This window comes from Moschus berezovskii, chromosome 11 (genome assembly GCF_049115385.1).
Source record: "Moschus berezovskii isolate FMDL1 chromosome 11, NW_MosBer_1.0, whole genome shotgun sequence".
Classification (NCBI taxonomy): Eukaryota; Metazoa; Chordata; class Mammalia; order Artiodactyla; family Moschidae; genus Moschus; species Moschus berezovskii.
In genome coordinates this window covers 59462459-59483100 of record NC_142470.1, presented here as the reverse complement: position 1 = coordinate 59483100, position 20642 = coordinate 59462459, and the positions used below count along the sequence as shown (strand labels likewise).

The 20642-nt window shown below is 48.4% G+C and overlaps 1 protein-coding gene across 1 annotated transcript; it reads left to right on the top strand.

Moving 5' to 3' along the window:
• The first annotated feature begins 734 nt into the window (after window positions 1-734).
• CD8B (CD8 subunit beta) lies at window positions 735-20338 on the top strand. Its single transcript, XM_055399960.2, has 6 exons — window positions 735-1009; window positions 4498-4857; window positions 10397-10486; window positions 14094-14183; window positions 16159-16195; window positions 19617-20338. Exons 1-6 carry the CDS (start codon window positions 805-807, stop codon window positions 19627-19629), a joined length of 795 nt encoding a protein of 264 aa, XP_055255935.2. The 5' UTR covers window positions 735-804; the 3' UTR covers window positions 19630-20338.
• The last annotated feature ends 304 nt before the right edge of the window (window positions 20339-20642 follow it).

Below are 20642 nucleotides of genomic sequence, written 5' to 3'. Positions count from 1 at the left end.
AAATAGCTGTAGAAACTCCTCAAAAAGTTAAATACAGAATTACTACATAATGTTGCAATAATAATCCTAGGTATAGTGGTGGTGGTTTAGTCACTAAGTTGTCTGATTCTTACAATCCCGTGGACTATAGCCCACCAGGCTCCTCTGTCCATGGGATTTGCCTAGCAAGAATACTGAAGTGGGTTGCCATTTTCTTCTCCAGGGGATCTTCCTGACCAAGGGATTGAACCTGGGCCACCAGGGAAGCTTTGTTGATCAGCTGCTAACGCCCCATTTCAGTGTTATTTTAACACTGAATTACACGTGTGAGGAAGGTAGAGAGGGCATAATAATTTTCTCAGTTCTTCGGGACTCTAAAGGTCAAGGTCTGGATGTGCCCCTGGCCCAGCCGGGGCCCCAGCTCCCCTTTCTCAGCATCAGACTCCGTGTCACTGGTAGTTAGCTTTCCTTCACCCTTTCAAGTGTGTACTCTTGAGGGCAGGCCTGGGTCTTGGTCACTCCGGACCCCGCTGGCCCCGGGGCACCCGGAAGGCTCTCTCGGTTAAGTAACGACTCAAAATAGAAGGAAGTGACCGGAGTTAGGGTCATGCTTCATCAGCACTCTCGAGGGACCCTCCTGAGCACTCTGACTTCTCTGAGCCTCAGCTGCTTCATCTGGAGTCGCTTGGAGTCGGGACCCTGTTCTGACCTCCCAGGGCAGAAGGCGATCACAGGCGATCACACACGCGCGGTCACTTGCGCGGGACAGCGGCGGCGTAGCCTCCCTGCTGGAAACGCAGGCAAGACCTTTGAAATGCGGGGAGGATGAGGGCGGAGACCTCACCTTCCTCACACCAGACTCCCGCCCTCTCCCCGGCCACGGCCCTCCCTCGCTGCGCCCCGCTCCCTCCTCCGCCCCCACCGCGCCCGGAGCAGCCCTTCTCCGCCGAGCTCCGCGGGGCCGGGTGTCCCGGGCACGCCGAGATGCAGGCGCGGCTGTGGCTCCTCCTCGCCGCGCAGCAGCTGGCAGGTAAGGCGGGGAGACCCTGGGGGCGCGGGGCTGGATGCGAGGGCTCTGCGCTGGGCCCGGGAAGGGCCTGAGGCGTGAAGTTTGGGGAAAACTGTCCCCGCAGGATGCCGTACCCAGACCCCGGATCTGCGGGGGCACCCGGGAGGCAGCCTCGGTTCCTGGGGATGGAAAACCTCCCAGGAAGCCCATTACCTCCGGGAGTCCCCGGAGCCTCTGCACTGAGCCTCTGCCCCCAAAGCCTGAACCTAGGAAAACAGAGCCAGGAAGAGAGGAGGGAGAAAGTGAGAGGGAGCCGGGAGTGTTGAAGGAGATGGGAAAGAAGAAAAGAGAGATGGGGAGGTCCAGAGAGGAAGGGCATATGCCAGGGCCCCAGTTCTGGCTTTGGCGCCCATCTCTTGGCCCAGGATTCCATAGACACATTTTGATTACTTCCAGGGAAGTATGTGTAGGACAGTTCGCCAAATACCAGGCTGTTGCCAGTTTTCAGACAGGTGTGGCAGGGTTCCCCCTCAGGGTGACTTGGTTCCTGAATATTCCCTGGGCAGTGTGGCTTCCAGAACAAGCAGCGATGGAGTTGGAATGTTGGAACAAGAACGAAGCAGGGAGTCTATCCCTCTGGCCAGCCCAGTCAGTCTGTCTTGTAGAAGAAATCCCTCCCCACCCCAAACTGCCCATAACTTGTGGTTGATTTGCTCTCTAATACAAAAATTCCAAAACTGGTCCTCCTGCCAAGGTGACACGGCCTGCCAGCCTGGCTCTGACCTAGTGAACTCAATGGCATCTCTAGCAGAAACTAGTCTAGGCCATTCAACGCGACTCGAGTTACTGCGGATCATTTTAGAAAGAGCAGGTACCTCTGAGTGGGATCACCGGGTGACTGAGACGATGAAATGAATCAAATGAGACCATGCTTGTGGCAAGTCCTGGCCCTGGGACCGGAGCACACGTGGGATTCGACCACAGCCAGGGGTTCTGTCTCCAGGGGCTGAAAAGCAAGTGGGCTGAGAGAAACCAGGGTGTGTCTGGGCCAGGAAGTCTTTGAGTCAGGACGCAGGCAAGGATCTGCACAAAGACCCCAAAGCCCCTCTGACCTGTCTCTGGAGGGGTCCCATTGGGGCTTTCTTAGAAGGGCCTGGGGAGTCTGTGTATTCTCTGCCCCACTACATGCACATGAGCCCGTGACCGGGATCCTAGAGAGGATTGCAGGTTTCTTCATTTCAGAGAGTGGCACAACGCTTAGGTTCTGGGGTCCCAGACCTGGGTTTAAATCTGATCTACCAGATAGAGGCCGTATGACCTTAAGCAGGTCCTTAACCTCCCTGAGCCTCTGTTTCCTTGTGTGTAAAATAGGTGTTATTTCCTCCCGAAAAATTTGGTGAGGAATAAATGAGATAATGCTTAAACCATGTTCAGCACAGTTTGATAAATATTAGTATTATCAATTTTTTTAAAAAAATTATTTACTTTTGGCTGCACCACACAGCATCCAGGATCTTAGTTCCCCAACTGGGATTCAAGTTGTGTCCCCTGCAGTGGAAGGGTGGAGTCTTAATCCCTGGATGCCAGGGAAGTCTCTATGGGGGGAGGTCAATGACCCCCAACAATGAAGAATCTCTACTTTGCCAAAAAGGCATCATGGTTTTCAGGAAGAGGAGAGAAGACTCAATAGCCACTTGGGCCCCAGGTATCTTTTCATTCTTAGTGGGAGTAAAAGCTCAGAGTGATCTGTGATGGGAGTCCAGAAGTTTGCTTCTTCAGTGTTAGAGAAGGTCAAGGCCAAGGAGCCTGAGCCCCAAGTAGGATTATGAATGTGGGCTTGTTGTTCAGTTGCCAAGTCGTGTCCCGCTCTTTGTGACCCCATGGACTGCAGCACACCAGGCCTTGCAGTCCCACACCATCTCCCGGAGTTTGCACAAGTTCATGTCCATTGAATCGGTGATGCCATCCAACTATCTCATCCTCTGTCGCCCTCTTCTCCTTCTGTCCTCAATCTCTCCCAGCATCAGGGTCTTTTCTAATGAATGTGGGTTCAGAAAGGCTTGGGTACACACACACACACACACGCATGCACACACAAACATCCTCTGCCCATTCAGGCCTGTATCTTCTCTGGGCCTCAGTGCTCCCGGAACTAGGTCCTGGTCTGCAGAGTCGTCTCTGCCCCACAGCTAAAATGAAAGCTTTACCAAGTCAGGTTCTGTTTGGTGGACTTGGTCATGAAGGACCCCTTCTAATTCTCTCCTTAAGATTTTGTTTGCCTCCAGTGAGAACTGCTGAGAGGTGTCACATAGACGATGATTTACCCAAGTACAGTGAGGTTCAGTTTGCAGTGCTTGTTTGGACATTCTGAGTCTCAGAGGTGGCTCAGTGGTAAAGAATCCGCCTGCCAGTGTAGGAGACTCTGGTTCGATCCCTGGGTCTGGAAGATTCCCTGGAGAAGGAAGTGGCAAGCCAGTCCAGTATTCCTGCCTGGAGAAGCCCATGGACAGAGGAACCTGGCAGACTACAGTCCATGGGGTCACAGAAGAAGTCAAACACTCAACAACACTAAACAGCAACAGCAAGCCTGAGAGGTAGGCAAGCAGCAGCATCAAACCGCCCTCCTTTTCCAGGAAAGAGACAGGGTCCACAGCTTGCCGGAGGTGCCACCACCAGTGTGAGGCGCAGACAGGGCTCAAGGCCAGGCCTGTGAGCTCTGCTCTGGGCCTCCTGATCAAGGCCTTACCTGCAGGGCTTCCCATTTGGGACTAAAGTGAACTCCCAGCACCTCTTCTGGGGTGTCTGTCCCTCCACTCAGGAGTGGGGATACAGAGACCAGTCAGTTACTGGCTTGACGAGTAATGGGCTGGGATTGTGTCTATGGGGGACAGTGAGTTCCCCTTGCTGGTTGTTGTGACTGTCTGGAAACGGTGACCGGTCCTCTTGTAGGTTGGCCAGAGCAGCCGTGTGTTCTGCCAGTAATTCTGAGCTCTTCTCTGAGCTTGACCTGGGTTTCCTTCAGCCACCTGAAACCTTTTGAAAGTCTTCACAGAGTGGCCACAGAACAAGGTGAAAGGCAACCAGCTTTGACTTCAGACTACATCATTGACTTTGACTCCTGGGTCACTTGTTAGCTGTAAGCAGGACTTTGAAGAAGGCATTTCAGGCCTCAGTTCCTCATGTAGGGATAAAAATCCTAAAGTAAGTCTGAAGCTTGTTGGAGGTAATTTATGCCAAGAGCCAGGCATAGAAGCATGCAGTCAACAAGTGGCACTTTTTCCCCTGTCGCCTTTGTCAGGCTGGCATCATGAACACCTGCCTGATGGATGATCACCCCGGGGGGTAGGGTGCTCTAAGTCCTGGAACTACCAGCTGTATTTCACACAGCCCCTGGGCCCTGCAGCTGGGCAGGCTCTCTCATCACTTCTCCTCTCATGTTTGACTCTGGGACCCCACAGCCCCGGCCAAGAAAAGATGCTGATGGTCTCTGCTCCTTCTGCTTCTCATAGCTCTGCACAGCAGCTCGGCCCTCCTGCAGACCCCTGCATCCTTGATGGTTCAGACCAACCAGACGGTGACACTGTCCTGTGAAACCAAAACCACACCTACTAACGCACGCATCTACTGGCTGCGACTGCGCCAGGCCCTGAGCGCTAACAGTCAGTATGAGTTCCTGGCCTACTGGGAGTCCGCCAGAAAGACTGTGTATGGCAAGGAGGTGGAGCAGGAGAAGCTGACTGTGCTTGGAAATTCTCCCCGGAATGTGCTCAAGCTCCAAAGTGTGAAGCCTGCCGACAGTGGTGTCTACTTCTGCATGATCATTGGGATACCCAACCTGATCTTTGGGACGGGAACTCAGCTGAGTGTGGGTAAGGATCTGGCTCAGTGCTACAGATGAGCACTGAGCACCTACTGGGTGCTGAGTGCGTGCCACGTCCTGGGATGGCTCCCATTCTCAGCGAGCCCTGCTCGGAGGGAGGGGTTGACTTCCAGGAGCAACAGCACTACTGGTCTTTTTTTTTTCATGACTGAAAGTTGTATTTGAAACTTTTTATTTTGTATTGGAGTATAGCCGATTAACAAACAATATCGTGATAGTTTCAGGTGAACAGTGAAGGGACTCAACTATACATATGCATGTATCCATTCTCCCCCGAACTGCCCTCCATCCAGGCTGCCACATAGCACTGAGCAGAGTTGCTAGTGTTGTACAGGAGGTCCTTGCTGGTCATCCACTTGAAATATAGCAGTGGGTACCTGTCCGTCCTAAACTCCCCTTAGCTATCCCTCCCTCCCATCCTTTCCTCTGGCAACCGTAAGCCTGGTTCTCTAAAACACTACTGTTAATAGTAACAGTAAGCCAGAGCCAAGCTGGTGCAAAGGTTGTATGTAGTTATTTCATTTCATGCTGTCGGCCACACTGGGAGGCAGGTGATGTTTGATTCCCATTGGCAATGAGATGCTTTGGGGCATTGCTGCTTCTTCCCGTAACAGGGCAGCATTCTAGGCCCATCTGAGGCTGAGGCTAGATTGGTCCGAGTCCCAACACCTGCTAGAAGTCCCTTCCCAATCGCTTCTCGGCCTTTTGGCCAAGACCAAGTGTAGAAGTCCCCTCCCAGTGCGCCCACAGGGAAAGAATATCCTTTCTACAGGGAAAGAATATGCTGCCTGGACATACCCAACAAGAGCATTCACATTGTGCATGGGGGCCCGTGGCTTGAACCCATGCTCAGAGTTGCAGGGAGTAAGGAGGCTAGACCCCAGACCCAGCTGCAAATTTACCGTGTGCCCATGGGCAGGTCATTCCCCTCCCCCCAGGCCTCAGTTTTCCCATCTGTATCATGGGACTGCTAAGGACCTCCCTGATTCCCTCTGGCCCTTAGACACTGCAGTTCCTCAGAAGTTAAGTCAGCAAGTGCAGTAGAAATATATTTCGAGCTACAGATGTAATTTAAAAATTCCTAGGGAGTTCCCTGATGGTCCAGTGATTAGGACTCACCGCTTTCACTGCCTAGGACCCTGATTCAATCCTGGGTCAGGGAACTAGGATCCCACAAACCTTGGCCGAAAAAGAAAAAAAAATTCTAGAAAGTAGCCACATTCAAAAAAAGTCAAAAGACACAAGTGAAATTAATTTAAATAATACATTTTGTTTAACCCAGTTTATGGACAATATTATTATTTCAGCATGAAATCAGTATGCAATTTATTACTGATATAGTCTACATTTTCTTTTCATACTAAGTGCTCGATGTGTATTTTACATGAACAGCACATCTGAGGCAGACTGGCCGCATTAACATGTTCTGTAGCACACGCGGCAGGTGGCTGCCGTGTTGGACAGTGAGGATTAAACTATCAAAGGTGTAAAGGAATTCTCAAAGGACAACATCTGGCTTCAGCCCCCTCCCCATTAACTCATGGTCAAGGCCAACCCCCAGTGGGCCTCCCACTGTCTTGCTTCCCTCTCACCTGAGCTCTTCTTAGGCTGGAGCACTGAGAGGGACAGGGGGTCCCCACAAGTTGTACCACTCGGCATGGGAGGTGCAGACATAGCAGCATAATTAAGGAGACACAAGCCAGAGTGATGCCCTCTTCACATGTCACCAGCCTCCGATCTTCTTTTATTTTTTAACTTTCTATTTTGTATTGGGTATAGCCAATGAACAGTGTTGTGATAGTTTCAGGTGAAGAGCAAAGGGATTCAGCCATACATAGACATGTATACATTCTCTCCCAAATTCCCCTCCCATCCAGGCTGCCACATAACATTGAGCAGAGTTGTCTGTGCTGCGCAGTAGGTCCTTTTTGGTTATCCGTTTTAAATACAGCAGTGTGTACATGTCCATCCCAAACTCCCCAACTGTCCCTTCCCGCTCTGGGTCTTAAATCAGGAGGTGGGGAGGATGGGGATAACTCTCGCACCAGAAGCTGAGGCATGCCTGGAGGGATGGGTGTTAACTGATTCTTGTATTGAACATTAGGCTCTTCTGAGTTTGGGGTTTGAGTTTGGTTTATTGTTTTTGTCTCTATAAGCCTCACACTTTCCACTCAAAAGATTTCAGGGGCTAAGAAAGGTGGATGGTGAAATAAGCAAAACTGGCTTTCAGAAGTTCCCCACACCTCCTCCACTACCTACCCACTCCTGGCTTTGATTTTCCCAACCCCCTGACTCTGCCTGGCTCCCCAGGAATGGCAATCTCTCCCCAAAGCACGTGCTCCCAACCATATCATCTCCCCGGGGGTGGGGACTCCAGAGCAAGAGCTCACCCTCTGGCTGGAAGATCAGGACAGTTTAAAGAGGACTCTTGGATGCTAGTGGTAAAGAACCTGCCTGCCAATGCTGGAGACATAAGGGATGTGGATTTGATCCCTGGGTCGGGAAGATCCCTTGGAGGAGGGCAGAGCAATCCATTCCAGTATTCTTGCCTGGAGAATCCCCATGGACAGAGGAGCCTGGCGGGCTACAGTCCTTAGGGTCACATGGAGTTGGACATGACTAAATCAACTTACCATGCACTTGGATGGTAGAGGAAGTATTGGGGGGAAGCCAGGCTTTTTTCAGGCACCTCAAGACACCATGGGCTCAAAAGTCCTGCCCCTTTCAAAGAGGAGAGAAGCGGGGAGATTTGAACTGGGTGCGTGCGTGCTAAGTCACTTCATTCGTGCTCGACTCTTTGCGACCTGTGGACTGTAGTCCACCAGGCTCCTCTCCATGAGGATTCTTCAGGCAAGAATACTGGAGTAGGTTGCCATGCCCTTCTCCTGGGAATCTTCCTGACCCAGGGATCGAACCCACGTATCTTAAGTCTCCTGTGTTGGCAGGTGAGTTCTTTACCACTAGCGCCACCTGGGAAGGTGAGGGTGGGTAATCAAGAATAAAGGACTCCTGACTCTGGGCAAGAAGACATTAAAATCCAAGGTGGTCCAGTGGTTAGGACTCCATGCTCCCTGATCAGGGAACTGAGAGCCCACATGCCACGTGGTGTGGCCAAAAATTTTAAAACAAAAGAATAGAACAAGTTCCCCCACAAACCTCCCAACGGCCCCAGGCCACTGGGGTCTGTAGATCTGCCCCCTGCAGGCTCACCACTGCCCCAATGAGAGCCTGTAGGAAGGAGGGAGATGAACACTTCTGGAGCAGTGAGGACTCAAAGGGCTAAAGGAAGGCCAGGCTGAGACACCTAAGCTGAGGGCCGGGCTCCTCCCAGGCTTTCAGAACATGAGACTAAGGCCATTCTTCCCCTTTACAACCGTTTCCTTCAATACCTTGATGACCTGAGGTGCTTAACTTTTAAAAATTTCTTTAACTTTTATTTTAAATTTTAAAAACTTATCATTCATTTGGCTGCATCAGGTCTTATTTGCCGCATGTGGAATCTTCGCTCCATCACACAGGCTCTTTTGATGCGGTGCTCAGACTCCCTGGTTGTGGGGCAGGCTCCAGATAGCCCGGGTTCAGTATTTGCAGCACATGGGCTCAACTGCTCATGGCATGTGGGATCTTAGTTTCCTGACCAGGGATCACACCCACCACTCCTGCATTGCAGGGCGGATTCTTTACCACTGGACCACCAGGGAAGTCTCCGTGCTTAACTTTTTGTCAAAATACATTCGCCCCTTAGGCACTGTGTGGCGTGAGAACCTAGTAAAGGCATTCTTTGGCTCAGATGCCGGCCCCGCTGTTTATTGCCTCTTGAACTTGAGCAAGTTCAAATAAGCAACTTGAACTTATTTCAACCCTCTGAGCCAAGGCTTTCTGGGGTTAAGATGGAGAAACTAGTGCCCACCCCCAGAGTTGTTGGTTCAGTAAGCTTAAGCTGACGTGCTTGGCACAACCACTAGCACGAGGTAGGAGCTTGGTAAGGGTTAATTCTGGTTCACTGGGTCTTCTTGAAACCCCCCAGATCATGCAGAGCAGGGGGCACAATTTCTCTACCGCCCATGTCTCAGGGTGGTGAGGGGCCAAAGGGTCAACATTTTATATGGAAGATGCCAGACCCAGAGGATCAAACACTGGCTGCCCCTCCCAGTGCCCTTGACTCTAGAGTCCAAGTTCACGTGTCACACAGTTCCCTCTCCTACCATTTTGCAGAAAATCAGTGAAATGTCTTTCCCCAGCTGTCAGAGGCAGGGGGTTGGATTGTCGAGCCTGAGCCTCGGGTGTTTCCCTTTGCCCTGTGGGCTTGTCCCCCTGCTCTGTCCCACCACTTCAGCCATATGACAGTGGATTAGAATGAAAGAGAGGCATTACCCACCTGGAGTCAGGAGAGGAACTTGCGGACCCCAGCTGGGCCATTTCCTTTGTGGGGCCTCGAAGGGGTCAGCCCCTTACATCACTAGTGTTCACCTTTGAAATTAAAGGTTGAGACTAGTCTAAAGGTCCCTCTAATAACATATGTTTGCTTTTTTTTTTTTTTTTTCGGTTGAGTGCCAAGGCATGTGGGATCTCAGTTCTCCGACCAGGGATTGAACCTGTGCCCCCTGCTGTGGAAGCACAGATTCTTAACCATTGAGGTTGAGAAAGAAAATCTCAGCCTACACAACCTCCCAACCTGCTTGGTATTGTCCACACAGAAAAAGGCACCACCTCCTTTCTTCCAGCTTCTTCCACTCGCATAGGGAGGAGGGCTCTGGGGTTGGCCGTGCCAAGGGCTAGGGGACTCCAGATGTAGCTCAAGATCTTCAGCAAGGTGAAGCCATCCATACTAACTACTTTGCTGGGCTCACTGTCCCGTTTCATTCTCACACCACCTTAGAAAGGAGATATGGGGGTCCCCTCACAGAGAAGCGATAGGACTTGCCCCTAGTCATTACTGTTGTTCAGTTGCTAAATCGTGTCTGACTCTTTGCAACCCCATGGCTACAGCACACCAGGCTCCTCTGTCCTCCTCTATCTCCTGGAGTTTGTTCAAATTCATGTCCATTGGGATGATGATGCTCTCTAATCGTCACATTCTCACTGCCTCCTTCTCCTTTGACCCAGCCATAGGGTCTTTTCCAGTGAGTCAGCCCTTCAAATCAGGTGGCCAAAGTGTTGGAGCTTCAGCTTCAGCATCAGTCCTTCCAATGAATATTCAGGGTTGGTTTCCTTTAGGAGAATGGTTTGATCTCCTTGAAGTCCATGCAGTGGTTGATCAGGGGTGTTGGGGTGCTTTTCATATCTGGATGGCTCCAGAGCCCCTGTCTCCAGGACCCCAAGTTGACCTCCATCTCTGAGCCCTCAGATCCATCTGAGAGTTACTAGATCAAAACTCCCATTGATCCGTTACCTTCAAGCCCTTGACAGCCTAGGGAACACTGAGAAGGACTTTAATACCTGAGTATCAGACATGCAGTTGTAAGTTTTGTCTCTGAGTCCACCTGCTCTTTACCTGGCTAAGACATGTGTCTTGCTTGCTTTTGCAGTTGATGTACTTCCTACCTCTCCCCAGCCAACCAGGAAGACCAGCCCTAAAAAGAAAGTGTGCCGATTCCCAAACCCAGTGACTCGGAAAGGTGAGTTCTCCCATTCCTCTGGATTCTCAGAAGCACAGCCAACCCTCTTCCTCCCTCTCTCCCTCCCTTCCTTCCACAAACTCTTCCCAAGTGTGGACTCTAGCCTATTCCTCTAGCCCTGAGCTGGAGTCTAAAGGAGAGCTGAGTGCGACAGCAGTGCTGTTTTCCAGTCACTCATATTCTAGTGGGGGACACACTTGTAAATCGTCACAGGACGAAACTTAATGAAGGACGCAGTGCTCAGTCACTAAGTCGTGTCTGACTCTTTGCGACCCCATGAACTGGGGCCCAGCAGGCTCCTCTGTCCATGGGTTTTCCCAGTCAAGAATACTGGAATGGGTTGCCGTTTCCTTCTCCAGGGGATCTTCCCCAACCAGGGATCGAACTTGCATCTCCTGCGTTGGCATGCGGACTTTTTTTACCACTAAGCTACCAGCGCCCCAATGAAGGATCTATCGGCCCAACACTTGCACACGAATGTTCCCAGCAGCGTTATTCTTTGTTTCTGTTGTTGTTAAGTTTTTATTTGTTTTTTGGCTGTGCTGGATTTTCATAGCTGCACAGGCTTTTCTCTAATTGTGGTGAGCAGAGGCTACTCTCTAATTGTGGTAAGAATTAGCAGTAGCTTTCCCTGGAGTCACATTTTGGGGAGGTGATCACACTTCACCGAGGACCTTTAGCTGTGTCTAGGTCTCTAGTTCAGGTCATAGCTCAGGAGGCCTCCCCGACCCCTCTCTGCCCAGAAGAAAAGGGTCTTTCTACCTTCCACATCCCTGCAGCTTATGCCCACCTCCATTACTTAAAACTTTATCCCGGTATAATCTGCATGTCATAAAATTCACCCATTTTAAGTGCACGACTCAGTGATTTTTAATAAATGTACCGAGTAATGCAACTATCACCAAACTCTCAGATCCCTTGTGCCTATTTATAGCTAATCTGTCCCCCCTCCCAGCCCCTGGCAACTGCTAATCTACATTCTGTCACTATAGATTCATCTCTCCTGAACATTTCGTACAAATGGAATCATATGGTAGATGGTCTTTCATGCCTGGTTTCTTTCACTTCGCATCATATTTCTGAGGTTCGTCCAGGTTAGGAAACCCATGGAGATGAGAGGGAGGCAGATAGAAGCTTCACATCTCAGAAGGGAAAAGGACCTCCCAGGGCCTCTCACCGAACTTTCCTCTCCACGTAGCACCATCCAGCGTTGGCGATGGCGGTTCCCTCCCCAAGAGCAGCCCATGCTATTTCCTTCCTCTCTTCCCCACCCCACCCCTCCCCACCACCTCTCCTGCCCTAAAGCTGTACAATGAGACTGGCAGGGACTGTAGAATTCAGGCGACTTGAGTCTGTATCCAGACCCTGCTTTTTACTATCCAGGTGGCCTTGGGCAGGTAATTGAACTTCTTTGAATCTTGTTTTTTCTGAACTGTAAAATGAGAGATAAAAATTATAGTTATACCTTCTTTCCTCACAAGATGTAGGTTTGCAGTTAGTACTGTACTTGACACATAACGGATCTTCAGTCAACATTCTACCCCTTCTCTGACATCCAAAACGCTTTCTTTTTCAACCTTGGGCATCAGTCTGCAGCCTTGCCTTTTTCACCCATGGGTTCTGAGTCCGCCTGCTTAGCTACTTACAAGGACCAGTCATAGGGAAAGGAAGAGTATCAGAGAAGGATTTGGGGTATCAGTTTATATTTGATATAAACTCTGCTGTTTACATAATTTACAAAATGGGCAGAAGGACAAATAGGCAACCCATAGAAGAAAAATCATGCATGGTTAATACATGAAAATAGGCTGAAATTGGCAAGTAGAAAATTGAAATGAAATATTATTTTTCTCCCACTGCTCTGCAAAAATTAAAATCTCTGATAATGTCAGGGGTAGGCAGGGTACATGACTTGTGATTAGGAATAGAAATCAGTGAAGCCTTTTTGGAAGGCATTTTACAGTATCTGTTATTATGGAAAATGGATATAGTCTATGGTTAGTTGTTCTTGTTTTCAGTGTCTGCCTTGGGCAGGCTCCTGCACAGGGAGAAACATATCTGGATGTTCTCTGTAGCCTTACTTGTAAAATGCAAAAAACAAACAAAACGTACATTAATGGCTAAATACTCCAGCCATACTTCAGATGACATGCTGTTAGAAAAAAGAATATGCTGGCATGTTTAAAAAAAAAGCCTGGTTGCAGAACAATTTGTACTGTATAAGCCTCTATATTTTTAAAACTATATGTGCTGCAATGAACATTAGGGTCCATGTGTCTTTTGCAATTATGCTTTTCTCAGGGTATATGTCCAGCAGTGGGATTGCTGTGTCATAGTGATTTTATTTTTAGTTTTTTAAGGAATCTCCATACTGTTCTCCATAGTGGTTGTATCAATTTACATTCCCACCAACAGCGCAAGAGGGTTCCCTTTTCTCCACACCCTCTCCAGCATTTATTGTAGACTTTTTGGTGATGGCCATTCTGACCAGTGTGAGGTAATGGGAAATTGCTGTATAGCACAAGGAGCTCAGCCCGGTGATCTGTCATAACCTAGAGGGGTGGGAGGGAGGTTCCGGAGGGAGGAGACCTGTGTATACCTATGACTGACTCATGTTGATGTATGGCAGAAGCCTGCACAACACTGTAAAACAATTATCTCCAATTAAAAATAAACTAAAAAAAAAAAAAAACTATTTGTGATGTGTCTATGTAAATTACATATGTGTATATGCAAATTGGAGAAGGCAATGGCAACCCACTCCAGTACTCTTGCCTGGAAAATCCCATGGATAGAGAAGCTTGGTAGGCTGCAGTCCATGGGGTTGTGAAGGTTGGACACGACTGAGCGCCTTCACTTTCACTTTTCACTTCCATGCACTGGAGAAGGAAATGGCAGCCCACTCCAGTGTTCTTGCCTGGAGAATCCCAAGGACAGTGGAGCCTGGTGGGCTGCCGTCTATGGGGTTGCACAGAGTCAGACACGACTGAAGCGACCTAGCAGCAGCAGCAGTAGCATATGCAAATTAACAATAGTAGTTACTTCTGTGGAGCTACAGTGAAAATATGTTCAGCTGTTTCTTCTAAAATTAAAATTTTTTAAAATAAATAATAAAAACCCTATTACCAGGCATGCAAATTTTCTATCTCATTTTGCGTGAAAGTAGCTACTGAGTTTATTAACTGTTTAAATTTGGATGTGGGACCTGAAGATTGGGCTTCCCTGGTGGCTCAGACGGTAAAGCATCTGCCTGCAACGTGGGAGACCCAGGTTCGATCCCTGAGTCGGGAAGATCCCCTGGAGAAGAAAATGGCAACCCACTCCACTATTCTTGCCTGGAAATTTCCATGGATGGAGGAGCCTAGTGGGCTACAGTCCATGGGGTCGAAAAGAGTCGGACACGACTGAGTGACTTCACTTTCATTTTCCTGAAGTTTTATATATGAAATGATTTTAATATGTTTAAAGAGCCAAGAAAAGACTAGAAGGAAGCGTGCAAAAAAGTGGTATTTTCTGAGTGGGGTGGGTGGGGCTTCCTGTGGATTTTTCCTTCTTTGTGTTTATCTGCACATCTCAAATGTTCATTCAATATGTGTGTATTTTCCAGGTCTGTCCTGTGCCCCACTCATCATCGGCCTCCTGGTGGCCAGTGTCCTGATTCTTCTGGTGTCCTTCGGTGTGGCCATCCACCTGCATTGTAAGTTGTGCCCTCTTGGGCTGCCACGTGCATGTGTTTGCTCAATCGCTTAGTCGTGTTCTACTCTTGCAACCCCAAGGACTGTAGCCTGCCAGGCTCCTCTGTCTATGGGATTTCCCAGGCAAGAGTACGGAGTAGGTTGCCATTTCCTTCTCCAGGTAGATTCTTTGTCACTGAGCCACCTGGCAAGCCTGGGTCTGCATGGTGACTCCTTTTGCTGCTGGATGTGTCCCCGAGGGTCCTTTCTTCTCTAGGGGAACAAGGCAGGTGGCAGCCTGGTGGGAAGTTTGCTCCTCCAACTCCAAACCCGTGATAATTCTGAGAAGTGATTCTTGGCCTGAGGCCAAGCTGCAGGAGTCAGAGACCACCCCATTTCTGGAGTCAGACAAACCTGTATTTGAATTCAACTCTTGATCTAGCGACTTGGGCAGATGCCCTGGCCCCCCTGAGGCTCAGCGGCCCTACCCAGGGTAACCTTATTACCTACCTCCCCGGGTTGTTTTTGTAAAGTCCTGCCCCAGGGCGTGTACTCTGTAAGCAAGGACACCCAGGAGCAGTTGGGGTGGAAACAGTGCACGGAAATTACACTGGGGGTTGCATTTTGCTCCCCAAAACTAGAAATCCTCCCCTTGAGGCTGTTGGGAAACTCAGAGATGGTTGCTGTTCTCAGCCACTTCAGGGATAGGATCACCTCCTTCTACGGTCTCCCAGGGGAGCTGGTGCCTCAGATGGTAAAGAATCTGCCTGAAATGCAGGAGATCCAAGTTTGATCCCTGGGTTGGGAAGATCCCCTGGAGAAGGGAATGGCAACCCACTCCAGTATTCTTGTCTGGAGAATTCCATGGACAAAGGACCTGGTGGGCTTCAGTCCATGGGGTCACAAAGAGTCAGACGTGACTGAGAAACTAACACTTTCACTTTCAGGGTAGTTTCAGGGAAGGCCAGCACAGCTGGCCAAGAGCCCAGAGCCCCAGACTCTACTCCTGACTCTTCTGCTCACCGGTGCCACTCTGGGCTTGAGCAAGTCACTCACCCTCTCTGGGCTTCTATAAAATGAGAGGTTTTGGCCCACTGGAACATGGACTAGGTCAGTGGCTCTTTTATAAGTCACAGACCCCTTTGAACATATGACCACAATTATGGACCCCCTCTACAGGGAAATGCATGGTGTGCACACTTTTGCATATAATTGCCACCCAAAAAAAGATCCATTTATTTCATTCTAGAACCATTAGAGCTCAGGGGTCTGCAAACATTTTGCTCAATGAACTCATCAGTGAAAAAAAATCTTTTAATTATAAATACTAACTGCAACTAACTGTATTTTTAATATATTATATATGTATATATTTAATATATACTTATAAATATTTATTTAATACATTATTAACATTTATGTTAGCTGGGTTTATTTAATATGTTGCATTAGCCAAAATGTTGGTTCAGATTTCTCTGTACCATCTTACAGAAATCCCAAATGAACTTTTTGGCCAATTCAATACTGTGTATATTATTAACTGTTCTTCAGAAATAAAAAGGATGAGATAAACATGAAAATACACATGCTCATGTTTCCTTCTTACATCCCAAGGGGAACTCGTGCACGCCCCCAGAGTCCACAAGCTCTGGTTTAAGACCAGCTGTCTGTACAGCCTCTCCTTTGTGACCTGCCGTGAAGAGCAAGGTGGTGCATTCAAGGGCACGAAAACACTCACTCACTAGCTACAGGATTTTAAGCAAGTTACTCAGTTACACACTCGTTCTCTAGATCAGTTTCCCCGTATGAAAAATGAGATAATAAAATTCAGCTCATAGCATTAAAGGAGTTAAAACCCATGAAATTTTTGGAGCAGAGCCTGGAACCAAAAGAAGTGATTCTAGATGTTGGCTGTCCCTCTCATCACTCTGCTCTCTGGGGCTTGGTATCTGCAGTTCACAACCCATATCAACCAGCACTTTTGTTTTCTCCTTCCAGGCCTGCAGAGGAGAGCCCGGCTTCGTCTCTTAAAACAGTAAGTGGTTGAGGTCTTGAAAAAGTGCCCAGCCTGCAGCCCTGGGTGTGGCCCTCATCCCTGGCGGCTGCTCACAGGCATCTGAGGAGCCCCAGCCAGACACCACCTTCAAAAACTCACACACTGTATAAATAGATGTGGTGATAGAGTTCAGACAAAGAGAGAAACTAAGCAAACAGCATACAGCTAGTTGTTTATGTCAAGTATGGTAAGACTTGGCTCTTAGCTTTTCTGAGGATAACAGTGAACTCTTTTTTTTTTCCTAATTGCAGTATGGTTGATTTACATTGTTGCTTTAGTTTCGGTTGTACAGCGAAGTGATGCAGTTATATATATTTTATTTTTCAGATTCTTTTCCACTATAGGTTATTGAATAAACAATCAACTCCTGCTCGGTTAGAACCAGTAGGATATCCCAAACTTTTGCCACCTGTTATTTCATTAAACTTGGTCCTGCATGACATAAGAGGGTTATTTTTACAGATCAAGACCTGCTCAAAGCATTTGGGGCAGTAGAGAGCAGAATGGAACTTGAAGACAAGTCAGTTGACCCCACGGGCAGTGGAATTCCTTCCTGGCTAGTGTTGTGTGTTGGACTTGACCCCACCTGGGTCCCAGGAGTCAGAAAACCCACTGGCTGAGTCACACAGACACAGGGGCAACAAACTTGCACTTTAGGCCCACTGAACTGTGTAAGCTCCAGCAGAAGCCAAGGCTGCTTGCTGCTTCCATACTGAAGGGCTTCTGGACCACTGTTTGGCCAGGGGCAGTGCTCTTGGACCGATTTTTCTGCCTCAAAACAGAGATAGTTTCACATCTACCTATCTCATTAATTACATTCCCCTCTATGTAGAGGTGCTTGAAAAAAAAAAGAAAGTTTCTGCCCCTAGATTGAGGATCAAGAGCTCTGGCTCCATTCAAGCAGATCTTGGTTTGAATTCTGTCTGCTACTCACCATCCTTATGACCGCAGGCAAGTCACTTCACCTCTCTGAGCCTCTGATCCCTCATCTATAAAATGGGACAGCAGTAACAACCACGTGGCTATTGGAAGGACTTTCTGGGGAAACACCTTCCAAGTGCCCAGCTCCTGTATTCTTGGAGTCCAAGCACCAGCTCTTGCTACTTATAAAAGACAATTTTATGAGCCCAGCAACCAAGACACAAAATGTTTTCTTGTTGATTATAAATGGCATACAATATTATAATAGTTTCAAGTATGCAACATGCTAAGTATTTTTTAAATGTTTATTTTTATTTATTTGCTTATTTTTGGCGATGCTGGGTCTTCTTTATGACACAGGCTTTTTTCCAGGTTAAGTGAGCAGGGGCTACTCTCTAGTTGTGGTGCAAGGGCTTCTCATTGCGGAAGCTTCTCTTGTGGAGCACAGGCTCTAGGGTTCTCGGCCTTCAGCAGTTGCAGCTCCTGGGCTCCAGAGTATAGGCTGAGTAGTTGTGGTGTTCTGGGCTTAGTTGCCCTGAGGCAAGAGGGATCTTCCTGGATCAGGGATTGAACCTGTGTCTCCTGCATTGGCAGGCAAATTCTTAACCACTGAGCCACCAGGGAAGACCGCAATGTATTTTTAAATATTCTGAAATTATAAATTTTCAAATATGCTCACTATACTATATGTTCTAGATTATCATACACATTGTATTTGTGTATATTTATACTTGTTGTATTATACAGTTGCTTAAACATGCCTGCTACATTTCATATTTTTTTGATGATTTTTTTTTGGGGGCTGCTGTACTGTGTCTTTATTGCTGTGAGCAGATTTTCTCTGGTTGCGGTGTGCAGGCTTCTCATTGTGGTGGCTTCTCTAGCTTCAGAGCACAAGCTCTGGGCATGTGGGCTTCAGTAGTTGGGGCTTCTGGGCTCTAGAGTGTGAGCTCAGTAATTGTGGCGCACAGGCTCAGTTGCCTCGCAGCTGGAATCTTCCAGGACCAGGGATCGAACCCGTGTCCCCTGTGTTAGCAGGCAGATTCTTAACCACTGGACTACCAGGGAAGTCCTTCGGTGATCATTTTGATGGTCTGCAGTTTTTACTTCATGTGCTGGATTTAGAAACTCCCCCACATTTAGGAGACAGTAACTTAAGAGTTTTTGTCTCACCCTAGACCTCCGGTGTGTTTCGTTCATATCTTCCTTGGGGTGACCTTTTATGGAAAATGTCTCCCCATCAGGGTACTGCCTGTGATGACTCTGCCTCGCTCCCACTACTTTGTTTTAACTTGTTCCCCTGGTGATTTGATGCCAGTGTAGGGGGAGTCTGTTGCCAGACCTCATGCTGTGGCAAACGCAGGGGTTCTGAGGATCAGGTCAGGCGAGCAAGGGGCTGGGGGTGGCCCTAGGTGGGACCCGAGCCCCTTCACGCTCTTCATTCCAAATAGCTCTCCTCTCATCCGTTGCCCATAGTTACACTTACCTGTAAGATGTCGTTGAACAAAAGGGTTCCTGAGGCTAAAAGAGGTTTGGAAACCACCTCTGGGTTTACTCTCACGATCCAGGTGTGGATGAAATAGTCCCTGGGCCTCAAAGAGCAGCTGTTGCAAATTCAGGTTGCAGTTTGGGGCAGACATTCCCCACCTGCTAACTGGCTTTAGAAAATCATCCGTCAGCAGGTCATCTTCCTCTGGTCCCTTAATGCACATGGGTGAATCGCTTATCTTAGAAGGCACCGCAAGAGGTAACACTATTCAAAGCTAGAGTTCTTAGGGCTGCATTTTATAAGCATTTTAATTTTGTGTATGTGTCTTAAACAATAGTCTTTATGTTTACACAAAGCAGTACAAAATGAGGCAGTTCCTCAAAAGGTGACCTGGAGCTAGAAAACCCATCCTGAGCGTAAAAGTGTTAGCGTTAGTTGGTAAGTCACATCCAACTCTTTGCTACCCTATGGACTGTAGCCTGCCAGGCTCCTCTGTCCGTGGGATTTCCCAGGCAAGAATACTGGAATGGGTTGCCATTTCCTTCTCCAGGCATTTTTAATTTTTCCTTAATGATGAAGATGGGCCTTAAAAACATTCTAACAGAAAACTCTTGGCCCTAGGCTACTTACTGGGACTGGAGCCCTGCATCCTGAGGAGCTATTTATCTCTGTTAGAGGAAATTCAATAGCTGCTGCTGCTAAGTCACTTCAGTCGTGTCCGACTCTGTGTGACCCCATAGACGGAAGCCCACCAGGCTCCCCCATCCCTGGGATTCTCCAGGCAAGAACACTGGAGTGGGTTGCCATTTCCTTCTCCAATGTGTGAAAGTGAAAAGTGAAAGTGAAGTCGCTCAGTCGTGTCCGACCCTTAGCGACCCCACGGACTGCAGCCTACTAGGCTCCTCCATCCATGGGATTTTCTAGGCAAGAGTACTGGAGTGGCTATTTGCCTGAAAATAAGTGGTTTCACAAGTTGCCTGTTGTTTTCAGGTTTTACAAGTGATCAGAGAATACGTTTTCTGGTGTCCCGCTACAAAAATACATTGGTCAGTAATGAGCGAGAGCCAGAGAAATGAGAGAGAATGGAGACACTCAGCCGTGGAAATGTCACTGAAACCGCAGAATCTGCCTGTTTTTAACTACTGCAAGTTCTTTCTATGGGCCTCATGCTTGGGATCAACTTGTTACATGGTCACTGGCTATCTTAAAGAGAAGGCTTCAGAACTCCACAACACTTCCTGCTACTTGCAAGGCACACTGGAGGACTGAGAACAAAATGGCACCCAGTGCACCACTTCTGGCTCCTGTAACTCAGCCTGGGTTGGGCTGGGAACTTTGTGTTGACATTTCTTTGCCCAGGGAGGGCAATGACACTGAGATCTGAATCTCTCATGGGATGGTGATGGGATGGGTCCCCTTGGTCTTCCCCAGGGCTAAGCCTTTCCACAGGGTGGCCCCTGAGAGCAGACCCAGGTTGGAAATGAGACTTCCAAGGGGCTGATCTGGCTCTCAGGGTCACTTCAGTTTCTGAGGACCTCCTTTGGGGCTGGGAATTTGCGGTCTGGGAGACCAGAGGCCCCTTGATCTCCCGCTAGGAAGTTCTTCGGCTTTCACTTCTGCCCTCCCATGGTTTATATATTTCTTCTCTTGCTCGCTGTTCCTTTTATGATAATATCTTGGTTGTAACAATAAAATCTTGAGTAAAAAATGCAGATGTCTCCTGTGAAGTAAATGCACAAAAGCTCGTCTATGCGGCAAAGATGTTGTGCTCAGTTAAGAAATTAACGAGGTTAAAATGACTATGGCTTCATTCTTCATGAAGCTCCTCGTGTGTGTGTGCTAAGTTGCTGCAGTTGTGTCCTACTCTGCAACCCTGTGGACCGTAGCCTGCCATGCCCCTCTGTCCATGGGATTCTTTAGACAAGAATACTGGAGTGAGTTGCCATTTCCTCCTCCGGGGGATCTTCCCAAGCCGGAATTGAACCCACATCTCTTATGTCTCCTGCATTGGCAAGA

Bases quoted from the DNA above. Each gene is read 5' to 3' on its own strand.
- CD8B (XM_055399960.2), top strand. From the start codon at position 805: ATGAGGGCGGAGACCTCACCTTCCTCACACCAGACTCCCGCCCTCTCC. The intron at 1,010-4,497 runs GTAAGGCGGGGA...TGCTTCTCATAG, and splicing joins CGCCGCGCAGCAGCTGGCAG to CTCTGCACAGCAGCTCGGCC. The intron at 14,184-16,158 runs GTAAGTTGTGCC...TTCTCCTTCCAG, and splicing joins TGTGGCCATCCACCTGCATT to GCCTGCAGAGGAGAGCCCGG.